This window comes from Etheostoma spectabile, chromosome 5 (assembly GCF_008692095.1).
Source record: "Etheostoma spectabile isolate EspeVRDwgs_2016 chromosome 5, UIUC_Espe_1.0, whole genome shotgun sequence".
Lineage (NCBI taxonomy): Eukaryota > Metazoa > Chordata > Actinopteri > Perciformes > Percidae > Etheostoma > Etheostoma spectabile.
The window spans coordinates 30,685,217-30,700,468 of NC_045737.1; the positions used below are offsets into that span (position 1 = coordinate 30,685,217).

General features: G+C 39.2%; 1 protein-coding gene across 1 annotated transcript; it reads right to left on the reverse strand.

The window, feature by feature from the left end:
• Positions 1 to 1,374: 1,374 nt before the first annotated feature.
• LOC116689847 (T-box transcription factor TBX3) lies at positions 1,375 to 6,582 on the reverse strand. Its single transcript, XM_032516503.1, has 7 exons — positions 6,519 to 6,582; positions 4,486 to 4,515; positions 2,888 to 3,380; positions 2,529 to 2,796; positions 1,905 to 2,051; positions 1,677 to 1,753; positions 1,375 to 1,384 (listed from the first exon to the last, which is right to left on the reverse strand). Exons 1-7 carry the CDS (start codon positions 6,580 to 6,582, stop codon positions 1,375 to 1,377), a joined length of 1,089 nt encoding a protein of 362 aa, XP_032372394.1.
• Positions 6,583 to 15,252: the final 8,670 nt, after the last annotated feature.

Consider the following 15,252-nt stretch of genomic DNA (forward strand, 5'->3'; position numbering starts at 1 on the left):
TGAAGTAAAAACAATCAATAACGATACATCAAATTGCTGATGATTCAAATCATCATTCTAGAATCAGCCATGGATTGGAAGTGGATCATTTCTACGGTAAATGTATCTTCATCATCTTCAGAGAACAGTGTCCTGCCTGTCCCGGCGGGGACATGGACAGTCTCTCTGTGTCCCGTCTGAGTGCATTCTGCTGAACCCACTCATTCAGAGTTTACAGTGTGGACTAACCTGGTTGCACTCCATTACTTTGCATGGCACATAACAAAAAAAATGTCTCTGAAAGTGAAATCGTTTTTTAGATTTCTGTTAACATAAGGATTTCTGTACTTTGGTAATATTGGATTTGATTCAATTTTTTTATAGATACATATATGTATACAGTATATACAGTGAATATATACTGTATATACAATATATACTGTACATATGTACTATATACAGCAATTTCCTCAGAACTCTTTACATCAGTGTATCAGTTACAGAGACAATTCCTTCAACATCCAACATAGAATACAACAAAGTCTGTTGTTTCCAGATATATAAAGTAAACTTCATATCATATTTAATAATTAATATGTCATCAAAGTGTGAGGATTGGTTTACATCTACATTTACAACGTTGTTGCTTGGACTAGAATACATCACAATGAGACAACAATCTGCAGACACATTGTTAATGATGAATCAGATATTTGTTGTATGATATTAGAATACATTTATACTGTAATACTAAGTGCAACCTGCACAATTGGTTTACTTACATACGTTTTAACATTTAGCATATTATTTAAGTAGTTGCACATTTTGTTTCACTATCCTGTATATTTTCAAATAATTGTTCTTATATTTTATTCCTGTTATTATTATATTATTATTATTATTATTTCATGTACGTATGTATATTTTATCCCAGTATTTCAATTATATTTATATTCTGTGCTGTGTGACTGTACTGTGGACGTGTGCTGCTGTAACACCATAATTTCCCATTTTTTTGGGATCAATAAATAAATAAATATCTATCTATCTATCATCTATCTATCTATCTATCTATCTATCTATCTATCTATCTATCTATCTATCTATCTATAAGTACAATAAATAAATAATTTAGACTATTTTACTCACTAAAAACATTTTGAACTCCAGGTTGCGTAAAGATTTACAGAAAATATTACTGAACATTACTGAAATATGACAACTCTAAATGATTCTCTATACATTTTTATATAATACTATTTCCTGCTACTTCCTCCTTGTACTCCACTACATTTCAGAGGCAAATGTTTTTTTTATTACTCTGCTTCATGTATCTGGCGGCTAAAGAAACTTTACAGATCAAGTTTTTAGACACAAACAGTCACAAGTCCTCTATTAAATGCAGCTTTAAACACATGAATGCATAAGAAAAAATGATCTGCTAATAGCTATCTGCTGAATACTATCATAACACACAACAATAATAATACTAACACACTTTTCTGCATAATGTGTACTTTCAGTCACTCATCAAATTGAATGGGCAGAAGGTGGACATGTAACAACTCTTTGACATTGTTCTGCTGGATTAAAATCTCGGAATAATCTGCTCACAGCATATGCACAACAATAATTAGGAAAAAACATGAAGCTAATATGGCTGGGTATATTTTGTGAGTAAAAAAATAATGACTTGCCTCTTTTCTCGTCTTCCGTTGCCCGTGTCTCTGAATCCCTTTGCGAAAGGATTGTTGTCTATTTTCAGCTGCGTTATCTGAAAGAAAGGAGGTAGAGACATATCTTTATATCACAGGGAGTTATAATTATTATGAGTTATTAGAATTTATCAGTGGATTGTAATTATTTAGTTAAACTTGAAGTAAATGATTGGAGTTTTTTTTGGAAGGTCAGGGGTTAATGACTACCTTGTGGTTCTGGTAGGCTGTGACTGCGATGAACTGCGTCTCCCAGAATGCATAGGTCCTGAAGGTGCTGTAGGGGAGGCTGAGCATGTCGCTGGCCTGCACGATGTGGAACCGGGGCTGGTATCGGTGCATCGAGTTCAGAATGGTCTGCGCACACACACACACACACACACACACACACACACACACACACACACACACACACACACACACACACACGCACACACACGCACACACACGCACACACACACGCACACACACGCACACACATCACACACACACAACACACAGACACACACAGGTTAAACAATATAACAAAACCTCATTTATCTTGTTTTATTATTTAAAAAAAGGAATTATACAGATATGAGCGAAAGGTATCAACATAATTAATTTATCAATATATCAACATAATATTAAATTCTAAAAGATGACGTCATGCATTACAGCAAATATCTATATACATGTTAGAAATCTGCACAGAGACCTTTAAAACATTCGCTGATAGCATTATATTATTATTATTATTATTATTAGATCAAATAAAGCCTTTTATTATTATTATTATTATTAATATTGTAGGCACAAGTTCGTAACAGTTTCAGAACCCAAATCCAAACATACGAATCCATGCGTGTCTGAAATGTTGTTGGTCAGCTTGAGTTTGTGGAAATTGACCACTCTGGACATCCAGTGCCCGCCCGGGGCCGGGCTGTCCGGGTGGATGTACATGCGTCTGGGCATCTCCGGATCCGCCTTCCCCACCACTATCCAGCGGGAGTTGTGGAACTTATATCTGCAGTCATCAGCCGTCACTATGTCCATCAGGAAAATGTACTTGGCTTCTGTGTCCATCCCGGTGCAGCGGGCCCTGAGCGGCGGGAACATGCGCCTGCAGGGAGAAGACAGACACAAGATTGATAAAAGCCCCGTCCAACTCTCCAACTGTCCATCCATGCGCAATGATTGCACTTTAACTGTACCTCCCAGATTTTGTAATGACCATTTCAGTGCCGCATTTGTGGAACTGTGTCCAAAGGTCGCTGGCTTCCAGATAAACCTTTGGCTCTCTCTCCTCTGTCGTTTCCTCTTTCTGCAGAGTGCCAAGAGGCCTGCACAGAACCGGAGACTGCTCCGGGGACACCGTGTGGCTCACCGGGTCCACGCTGGCATCAGGACCGGGATCGGGTGAGACCAAGATAGTCCCGAGACAGGCTGCATCTCCGCCTCGCGCTGGAAAGGCGCGTGGCTCCGAGAAGTTGCGCATGGTCTCCGACGGGAAGGAGAAACTTTTACGCACGACTTGTCGGGCTACACTTTTACGCACGGCTGACACCTGCAGGATATCTGCAGGTTTGTAAAGTCTCTGAGACGCATCAAAGGTTGCAGCGTCAATAATGTTCTTGCTGTTGGACCAGCGCGGTCTGAAGCCTTCCAGCCCGAGTCCGAACTGATTTACTCCTTGACACGTTGGGACTGGAGTAACAGCAACAGTGGGTGGAGTTTCTCATTTTATGTGCAGGAAAATGCTGCTTCACGTTTTTTCACTGGCTGACAAAGCTGTTTGTGACTATTTCTTTATTTATTATTACTTCATCAGACACAAAGATGAGCATCTCTAACTTTATTATTCTGAGTTCAAAACACAGTGGACTCTGATGTGTGATGAACACCATCAACCCAACGTTGTGTGGCGCTGACTGGGACTTTCAGTCCCTCACACCATCCCTTTGACCTATGTTAGGGTGATCTCTATGGTGCGGTGCTGCAGTCTGCCAGGTTTGGCCTCTACCAGCGACTGTCCAGGCTTTGAAAGTCTCTGCCTTTGGTCACAGACTTTATACAGCTCAACGGGCCATGTCAGAGAAGGATCATCCCAGCGAGGGCACCATCTTCGCATGTCATCATGAGACCAGATGCTGCTTAATGTGAAGTTACATAAAATCACAGAGTTAAAATATTTCAAAATTACAAACCTATCAGCATCAATGACAGTTTCTCCCCAAAAAATGTTTTGCCTTGCTCATTGGCTTCACTTCAATCACCTCTAGCTAATGATAGAGGCTCCAGGAGGGGACTGAAAGCTCTGACAGAAATCTAGTAGGTGCTAAGATTTTTATTTAGAGCAAAGATGACAGCTGATATGACCAATTGCCAGAAACATACTTTTGAATGCGACGGCTAAAAGTCAGAAGCTGCTACCTGATTGTTTTTATATAATGCCCTGTGCTGATAAGACGTAAGGCATTTTTCTCTTTGACACACTCTAATTTTCACTTGCACTGACGAGCCTTCTGGTAATAGAACTCAACACTCAACCCAAACACTACCTGTAGACTCATAATCTACTTAGATTGCATTACATAAACTGGAAGTCAAGGGGTCATTTGACATAGATGATAGACTATAGATGTTTGTGATACTTTTTTAAATAGAAAAATTTGCTAAATCATAGGATGATTTGGGATTAAAGTCCGGTGCCGATGTCTGTTGACTTATTTATAGCTTGTTACAACTTCTAAGTCATGGTCTTTGATGAAACAATGGTAGGGGGTAACATCAGTTTTTCTAAAAGTCTCACACTGAGGCTTGTATTTCAGCATGGACTTTGCTGTGAAATCAGGAAATATTTCACACTGAGGTTTTTGTCATAGCTTCCCGAAGGCTCGCTGATCGGATGCCTAAGTGAGCACACGTCTTCTTCAGGAGGTCATTGAAGATATGCAGTGGGTGGCAGAGCTGCGGATGACCCAATCTCTTTTCTGGCAGAGAAGCAGGGGAAAACCCTGCTTGTCCGTCAGCCAACTTCAAAGAGCCAGTCTGTAATCTGAAACAGGGCCGAGAACCATAGCAAACAAGACGCCTGGCTGTTATGTGTGGGTTTGGCCCTCAAGCTGCGTGTGAAACCTGCCACTGAGGATAGAGCCGCAGATCTCCACTGGGTCAGTGCCTGGCAAAACACTCTCCCCAGCAGAGCCTGCACATTACTGGATGCTCCGTTTTGGGTGTGTGTGTGTGTGTGTGTGGTGGGGGGGCATGGTCCATGAGGCTGCTTAGTTAAAAGCTTGCTCTCTTTACTCCAGCTGTTACTCTCCAGTAGCATTGTCGGACTCCAGATTGGCAGAAAAAGGTGTTTGGAATGAATGCAGCAGTGCCTGAGATACCATACTTTTTATTCAACAGGTTATCTGTATATATATCAGTACATATCCAGCTGTAAATCTTGTTCACAATACTTGTTATCTATATATTATATTCATAGGATAATCTAGCTGTAAAATTCTGTTTATAATAGTATTAATTTCTATATTTATTCAGTGCATGTCCATGTCCTGCACTTATGAAACCATTGTATATCTTGCACTTACTGCTATTGCACCTCTGCAGACCTAAACTGCATTTCGTTGCCTTGTACTTGTACCTGTGTAATGACAATAAAGTTGAATCTAATCTAATCTTATTGTCAAAATCTGGTGCCTACATTACCCACAATGCATCTCCATCACCAACAGTTTGGTCAAAACTGGGTATGTATACTGAGCCTCGGAAGGGTCACGGCGAGTTTTTTTTCAGGGGACTGCTTTTGTGTTACCTTGCAATAAGTAATTTTTTTTTTAAGATTATTTTTTGGGGCTTCTTCCCTTTATTTGATTGTGACAGTGGATAGACAGGAAAGTTGGGAGAGAGACGGGGGATGACACGCAGCAAAGGGTCGCGATTCGGATTGGAACCCAGGCTGCTGCAGACACAGCCAACACTCTTAGCTAGAGGCCCCCCCGACCTTGCACTAAGTTTTATGTTACCTTGCAATACTTTTCTTCTTCCATTCCCAAGACATGTCTATTTTCACCCAGCTGCCCCACGCAACGCCACAATATGGATCAGCTCGTGCTGGGAATGCTGACATGCCCTACTGCTCAATGGGCACATTCATATCTGTTCTATATTTCTTAAATGAATGAAAAGATAAAGTTTGTGCGTCGCATGTGGCAATGACTAAACACTGATCGAATTATCAGAGAATCTGCAGCTTCCCTCAGAGCTTAATAGAGGCTCCACTCATGTTTTGCTAACTTTTAGCTTGTGGTTTATTTCTATGGTTGTATCAAATTAGACAAATAACTAATATGTTCTTTACCAGACAGTATACAAACACGTAGCCTACAGATAACTTATTTAGACCTAAATTATAAACCACATAATATGCTGCAACAGACCCAAAATGTAGGCTATTAGACACTATACATTTAAAACCAAATATCCCTTTACTTGAAAATAAATATATATATTACCATTTTATCTAATTTGACATCAACTGCAATGCTATGAAATCCAAAATGTGTGACAGTAGATGTCATGCTGCCAAACTGTAGACACCACTTTTACCAACCTGGACCTAAAGTTTATTAGACAGCAGGTTGTTATTATAAGAATGTATTCTTACATCGGGTGTACTGTAACTTTTAGTCAGACAAAACCCTGAAAGCTCAGAAGACAATACATTGATTTGGCCTTTATTTAAGTTTCGCTTTCTGTCATTTGTGGCTCATTAGAAGAAAGCTGCCGTAAACTAAGTCAAAGCACATCAGGTCACATCTGGTCGCTGTTTCCCACGTCCATTACCGCCCAGAGGCAGACACCAGACCGGGACGTAGGGGACTGGAAGGGTTGCAGCCATAGTGCAGGTGATATTTTCACCTTTTTGTCCCCAAACCAACATTCTCTCTTAGATTCTCTAAGTAGTTTGTTCAACGCCACATCATGCAAACCTCTGACATCACACATTCTCTTTTTTATAAATAAAGAAATAGGCTATTGATCATAGCTTATGCACAGTGGCTTGAACGAGTTTACACACCCAGGCTAAAGTTGATTAAAAATAGGAATAAAAACAACATCTTTTGGAAATTGATCGTATTGCCTTAATTCCAAAAAATTAGGAAAATCCAACCTTTTAAAGGACACCATTTTTTTTTTGTGAATGTGTAATGTATTGTAAACAAATACATATTCTTCCTTAAAATACAGGGGGCATACCTAGAGATTGGCATGGGGAACTTTCCATAAGATCATCTCTCAGACCAGCTATTAAGCTAACTGAAATAAAACCATGCCTATCTATATGCACGGTGAAGGGTATGTGATGATATGGAGGGGGGGGGGGGGGTATTTTAATTCCAAAGGCCAAGGGAACTTCATCAGGAGTCATAGTATCCTGATCCATGAAATAACTGGCTTTTAATAATAAAAATGTGCCTGCCTCTATGGGAATTTAACATAGGGGGGTGTATACTGATTTTAAGGAAGAACATTTATTTATTTACAATACATTATTCTTCACTAAGAAAATTGGTGTCCTTAAAAGGTTGGATTTTCCAAATTGTTTTTAATTAAGGCATAAAGATCAATTTCCAAAAGATGTTTTTTTTTTTTAAATTTCTCTATTTAATCAACTTTAGCATGGGTGTAAACCTATTCTAGCCACTGTATGAGATATGAAGGTGCCCTTTGAGCAGTATAATAAATTCAAAATAAAACTCAATAAGATGATTCCTTGCGCTGGGGAGTAATATCGGTACCTAGAGTACCCAGAGTACCTAGAGTGTAAGTGTAACACGTTACTCTAATCTTACCGCTTGCTGTGTCACGGTGTGCTACTTTCCCCCTTTTGATACCGTTAATGCTTTTTAGTCAGTGCAGCCAAAACAAGTTTAGCCATCTGAGGCATCAAGCGTCATTTGGCGATAATATTCATTTGCAATGTACCACATCTGTGATCCAGCCTCCATGTCGTTGTCCTGCAGACTTAATGTCCGCTGAATGGAAATCTTCTCCACTGGAAGGCTACCAAGCGGCTCTGGCTTCACTGTCTCCACAACACCTCTCCTGTTTGGACAGAGGAACGGTGAAGAATGACCTGGTGGTAACAGGTTAGTGCGAGTGAACATAGTTGGGCTTCGGAGGTGTGAGGAATGTAGTTTAACAGCCGAGCAGAGGTGTTAAAGGAGGCATACACACACTGTGTTCTGTTATGTGTTATTGCCTTCATGTCCCATTTAGTCTAACAACATGATGGAGACGTCCTCCCAGACTGTGGACATAGTTCCATGTTATTCATAAGTACAGAAATAGTTCTTCACGTACTAGAGTATTCATAGGAATTGTATTCAAATATTTCAGGGGGGCTTCAAGGTGATGATAAGCATTCCTCACACTTCATGGAGCAAGACATATTTGAGTGTAGGCCCGGAGATGAACAACAATACCCATCAGCCCTGTAGCAGCGTATGGGTGAAGAATCACATGTTGAAATAACAAGCCCCATTTATATGTCCAGAGCAATTACAGTTAAGAGCGGGGGCTCTATGTAAAGATCTGTGGTCCAAACAGGTGTGCATTATGCATTATGTGCGTTTGTTGTGTAAATAATTTTTTTTTTTGCTTTTGCCTTGTTATGCTGAGAGAACTGTCCTTGTAGAGTTTTATTGTCAACTATTAAGTTCCATTTTGCTTGATAATCATAGTTTTTGTTTGTGTTGTTCTATTTAGAGATGCAGAAGCATGTAAAAGTCAGAGCTCAAGGAAAACAAGCCAACATGTAATAAATGAATTCTATTTTTTGAAAGCATATACAATATGTATGACTGATGATCCAGTCTATACATTGAAAACAAAGGTTTATGCAAAGGAACAAGGAAACAATCAAGTTTTTCCAGCAGTGATAAATCATCTGCATGGGAAGGTGAGGGATGAAGGGATGAGAAGGGATGAGAGAGAAGCAAGGGAGGGGGAGGAGGAGAACATTAGAGCCATTAGCTCATTGAGAGGGGGAAGATGGATGGACAGCTGGACGTTAAAGACGGCTGTAAGCCTTAAACAGCTTCTCCCCTGATCAGCTCTCCATCGTTACTTCATCTCCCCTTCCAGTGTAAAACAATCCTTAACATTCCCATTCAAAACACTTCCACTGCAAAATGAAATGTCCTCATTTATGACTGACATGATGACTGATCATATGTTTCATATTACTTCTGCTCCTTTTAAAAGGATAGTACTGTAGATGGTTTAAAAAAAAGATGAAATATAGTAAGAGTTGGGCAGCTTGCATTATATTACATGGATATTAGAAGGATAAACTAAAAAAATCATGTAATAATAAATATAAGTTTAACCCTTGTATGGTGTTTGGGTGTGTGGAAAATGTTTGCTGAAAGAAAAAATATGTTATTTTAGCATTTCTTCTAACTAAAACTCATTTGTCTTGGCTCATTTTCTGGGAAGAACATACAAAATAACTTATTTTCAATGACAGCACAGTACAACCCCCCCCTCCACACACACACACACACACATAACTATTACATATGAGGTGTTCAGGTCTACTGGACCCGAGTGTGTATTTCTGCTCCTGCTATTCTCACACAAAGTTACAAAATTGTTACATTTTAAGCACTTTCATCTGTTCGGATTAAGTTCTAAGAAATAAGCACCAATAATGATAAAAAATCTCGTTACTTCTTTTTTGTTTTACCTTTTTTATAATTGAATTTCCTTGTTTTCTTACAAAAAACGAAAATGATCATCTGATCCTAAATGTGATCTCACAGGGGTAAATGGCAAATATGAACCATAAATGATGTATATATCATTGGTGATTGAGCTAAAGTAAACATCTATTAAGTAATTTTACATAAAGTGTTTTGTCTGTATAGATTTAAAAGCATAATAATGTCAACCAGACCCGGGGACATTGGCTGTGTAACAACAATATGAACACCACACAAGGGTTAAGTACAAAACTTCATATTTGACATATTTATATTTATCTATAGCCAAATGGCCCCAGCTTCTCAGCTCAAAGCTGCAATATTGCATTCAATATATTTCATGTGAACCAATGACTATGTATAATGTGTCATATGAGTTCTCAGTCAGTTCATTGTTCTGCTTTTATTCAGTCTCATAGCTCAGATCTGTCCTTCTTCCTCAGGTTTCCTTCTCTTTTTTAAAAAAATGTTTTTGACTACATTATAATGCTAACTATTTTCTGTGATTGTCACCTCTCAGCACTTCATCTCCCATGACGAGTCAATCTCCTGTCTTTTCTTTTAGCGTGTATAGTTCAATTCCCTGAACTGAGCCCCGGTGCACTTTCAGGATAATTTACCGAAGCTGGCAGACCGTCACTAATTTTCTGGAGTAGCTTTTCACCGCATTAAGAAGTCAATCTTTTTAATAAGAAGTGTTGAAGTGTACAGATTTGCCCAAACCCAGACAGCTCCCCACTCTCCATCTGACACCTGGGGGCCAGCTGAGGCAAAATGAGGCTCCATTCATTTTTGTTTTAAATATCTATGCAAACAGAATCACCGGAATGTTCAATTTACATTATTTGTGCTTATCATAATGTCACGAAACTAAATATCATCCAGAAAATAACCTCTGCACTGATTTGAAATATTGACATGTGTCCGAGTAACACATCCTGAAAAGATAATAGTGTTTCAATTAAGAAGATGTGTTTTCCTTGTTGTCAGCACAAAGAGCCCATTAAAGAGCCTCTGAAAGGAGGTTGAGGCTCTATTTCACTCTGCTGACAATACTTCTTCTCGCCTGTTGATATGAATAGTGTGAATATTTATGTCCAGAGGTGTTTGCCTCTCCTTAATGTCGGCACTCTTTAAACAGACAAAGAGGACAGGTCCTCGGACAGTATATTAACAGAGGCACGTCCTGCCAGAGGAAGCATTACAGCCTGCTCATTATGGACTCACTGACTGCTTCACACACTGGCTGCTGCATCAGTGGAAACTCACCCTCTCACTAAGCATTAATAACAAGCTGCTGAATGAATAATGCTCACATCCAGATCCATCCACACAGCTTCCGGACGCTTTTTTCTTCTGTAAAAACTTTGGTAAAGTAAGTTTTGCTGAACAGCACTGCGGCCACAAGAGACAATATGAGCATGATGGCTAATGTATAGTGTAATCATAGCAAAAGTTGAAACAAGGTATGATATACTGCACACACACACACACACTGCTGTAGCTTTTAACCCTCGTTAACCTGGATTCTGATGTTTTAAAGTGTTGTTGTTTGTCTCCCTGGGATGTATTTTGGTTGGAGTGATTTTTACACTTGTTATTTATGTATTTGACATCAACCCTGTTCAGCACTTTGGTCAACTGTTGTTGTTTTTAAATGTGTTATAGAATTCAAATTGACATTGACATTGACACACATATATACATATATATATATATATATAAAGGCTGTAGCTGACACATAATGCATAATGTAACGCTAGTGAATGTTTGCGTTAACTATTAACTAGTCGTGATTACATACTAGTACTTTCGGGGCGTGGATAGAGTAAGAGCACGGAGACAGCTTCGACTGTAACTTTGTCCATTTCTTTAATGACACTTCTTCCAGCGTAGAACAGCTTAGGACTCATAACATACATGCTTCAGCATCTCATCATATCCCTCCGCCAACCTGTTAACTGAACTACAGGCAGGGCAGGCCTACAACATGTTAGACAGCTCCCTTGTTAAGTCAAGGAATAGAGCTACAACTGATGGAAATAGTACTTATTTGAGTAACTCTACAGTCATTTGTTAACTAAATATTCACAAAATAAATCTCACCTTACATTAACACCATATCCTAATGCAGCTCAACCAAACTCAATGTATGTGCTGAAAACTTACTACAAGGGAAGGCAAAGGAATGAATTTAAAACTATTGTAAGGAAGGTTGTGATGGAGACATGTTCTTGTTTTTCTTGAGAGTCTAACTGTGTTTTTTAACATTTTGTACTTTTTTACCTTGAAAATGTAACTTGGTGTTTATGTATGTGTTGTGATTTGGCTGCTACCTTGGCCAGGTCTCTCTTGTAAAAGAGATTCTGAATCTCAATGGGACTTCCTGGTTAAATAAAGGATTAATAAAAGGTATCTCAGGAAAACCAGCAGACCAATATGAAATCAAATCAAGACCAGGTAATAAGAGGGGCAGTTCCTGATTTGCCTGTTGGATTATCCATCATTTCTTTAATCATGACAAATAGATGAGCATGAATAATATATGCTGCTTTATCTGCTCAGTGAACCACAGTATATTGTAGCAATGAACTATATAGGTCAAGGTCAAGGTCAAAGTGTATTTCTATAGCACATTTACAATAAGACACTACTGCCCCAATGTACTGTACAAATATAGATAACAACATAAGATAAAAGCATAATAAATAACCAGAAAACCCATCTAAAACAGAATATGCCAAAAACAATAAAACAGATAACAGATAATAACTTTGCTCACATCAATATCAATAAAATGTCAAAGCTCAGCTTGTGTTAAAAGATGAGTTTTTAAAACTCTCAACAGAGGAAGCTGCTCTAATGTTGAGAGGAAGAGAGTTCCAGAGCTTAGGATCTGCCACTGAGAAAGCTCTTTCCCCTCTGGTCTTCAGTCTGGTTCTGGGACAGTCTAAAAGCAACTGGTCCTGGACCTGAGTGCTCTGACTGGGGTGTGCAAAATCAGCATATCAGATAAATATGATGGTGCCAGCCCATTAAGAGATTTATAAACAAACAATAGGATCTTAAAATGGAGTCTAAAAACGACTATTATTGACTAATATTGGGGTGGTCGTAGGAATCGTGGGGTTCCTGGTACCACGGAACCCCAAACCACTAATGAGCAGTTTGGCACATTGAATGTATGGATGTGTGTGTACATGGATGGGTGAATGTCGGCATGTGTTGTAGTGAGCAAGTGATTAGAGCCATATATATATAAATATATATATACAATCCATTTACCATTTATATTGACACTCTATTTCCAAACACACACGGGATGCATTGGTGAAAACATATAGAACATGTGGTTGTGTAAAAGTGATGCCTTCACTACCCCTGGGAAACATTTACACCCAAATGTTTGCACTAGAACAGGTGTGGACGGCTTTAATAAAGATGAGCATGGGATCTGTCTGGGAACAATGGATATTAAAATATCTCTTGACCTTGCAAAAAGGGATTACAGTGCAAGTCTGCCACAGCAGGAGGCGACTGCGCGCAACATGCCCTGCGATCCTCTCCACTCAATAAGCTGAGGCGGAATTTATGGCCTGCACACAGCCAGGGCTGTATGCGTTGGTCTCCGCTATGGATTACGGGATACACAAATGGTGATGCGTGGGTGTCAGGAGTGGTGCTAGACGCTGGTGTTTCAGGTTTCAAGGTTCAGCTGGAATTCTGCAGCCTTCTCAACGTTAATGAATCATATCTACCCAAGGGACATTTATACAGGAAATACTCAGGGCCACAAGTCACCGCTGGATCATAAACACCTTTATGTTTGCTCTCTTATTCCCACTCTGTCTCTTTGTCTGCCTCTAGGGAGCAATAACATCCCCCTCAAGATGACTGCATCACTGCAATGCTCCCAGGATCCTGGCTCAAGCCTGTCGTCCACCGTTACATGTCGATACTTGGCTCTGTCCATTAATCGAACCAAGCAACATTTATTTACAAGGCACAACAAGGCTGGGTGAGCGAGGAAGCAAACTCTGCAAAGAGCTTAGTCAAATATAATTCATTGTAAATGTTTGGCTGTGATGTGACAAGTCATGAAGAACTGCAGGGTTTGCCTTTCTGATTATCTTCCTGTCAAAATGCTGCTGCTATCACCCATTTGTTCCTAACTCTCCCACCCTGTATAGTAGCTAACTTTCTCTAATCCATTTACTGTAAACTACTCAGATCAACATTTATACTACTATATCAACATTTATTTGAAAAGAAATGACTAAATTACTGTTACCCCCTAACAAAAAAAATCACTTCCTGTAGACACATGGCAGTTAATCTGAAATATGGATAGATGTGAAATCATCAAACTTGTTTAGTCCTGTTGTCGTTTTCAGCCGTAACTGTAACGTTTAAAGATACATAGTTAAACACGTAGGTCTCCGCTGTCTTATTCCCTGTCCTGTGTTGCTTTGCTAAACCAAATCTAGCGTTAGGAACAGCAGCATGTCACCGCCGGTCGGACTGACTGCTAGTTTGAGGGGTGTCAGTTTCTTTAGTCTGCAGCCCAACAGGTAGACTAGCTCCAAGCTAACATTAGTCAAAGTGTTGACATACAGTATGAAAGCATCAAAAATACATTTCAATGCCTTTAAATTGAATTGTAGAGTTATCTATCCGGAAGTTATTGTCAACAGACATTGGGACTCATAGGAAAATAACAGCAGTTGTGTGATTCTTTTTAAGTTAGATAGAGATATTCAGACTGCAAAAAGAAGTTAATCGATTGTACCTTGAAAATAAAAACAGCTTGTGTTTTTAGTAGTACTGCATGATGGGTAACATTTGAGTGGCTGAACCTGCTATGACTTCTCAGATAGATAGAAAGCTAATCAAGCAAACGTGTGAGTCATACAAATGGACAGGTAAATCAATATACAGGTTAGCATGACTACAAAGCCAAGACAAGCGGTCAGCTTCAGAATGGCTTCCTCTGGGCTGGCTTCACGCTGTGCTGCCACTCAAGTTCAGGACATACAATGAGCAAAATGAATCAGCAAATTACAGTAGACATAACCAACCTTTCAACACAGGTGGAAACCACATGGCTCCAAGTGTTGATGAATCCAGCTTAATAACAGCGAGATGAGGGGCCTGATTTAGACATGAGGCCCGCTGCCATAAGATGGAGCTGCCTTCAGATGGCTCATCATCACCATAGTGGTGCTCATAAGTTATGAACCCATGCTAAAGTTGACTAAAAACAGGACTTTTAAATTAAAGCATAAATTCCACAACATTATTTTAAATCATGTTTTGGAATTTATGCTTTAATTTAAAAAAAAGAGGAAAATCCAACCTTTTAAGGACACCAATTTTCTTTGTGAATGAATACTATATGTCATATGTCGTAAATAAACAAATGTCCTTCCTTAAAATACAAGGGGCATAAGTATACACACATCTACTGTATGTTAAATTCCCATAGAGGCAGGCAGATTTTTATTATTAAAGGCCAGTTATTTCACGGATCAGGATCCTATGACTCCTGATAAAGTTCCCTTAGCCTATGGAATTAAAATGGCCCCCCATCATATCACATACCCTTCACCATACCTAGAGATAGGCATGGGGTACTTACCATAAGATCGTCTCTCAATGCAAATCAAACCAGCTATTAAGCTAAAAAAAATAAAACAAATGGTCGGCAATGGTCTCAGGTGAGAGCTACTTGTTTTTTTTTACTAAAGCAAAATATGAAATCAGATGTATTACCTACCACCATTTAGTTGTTTTCTGTTATT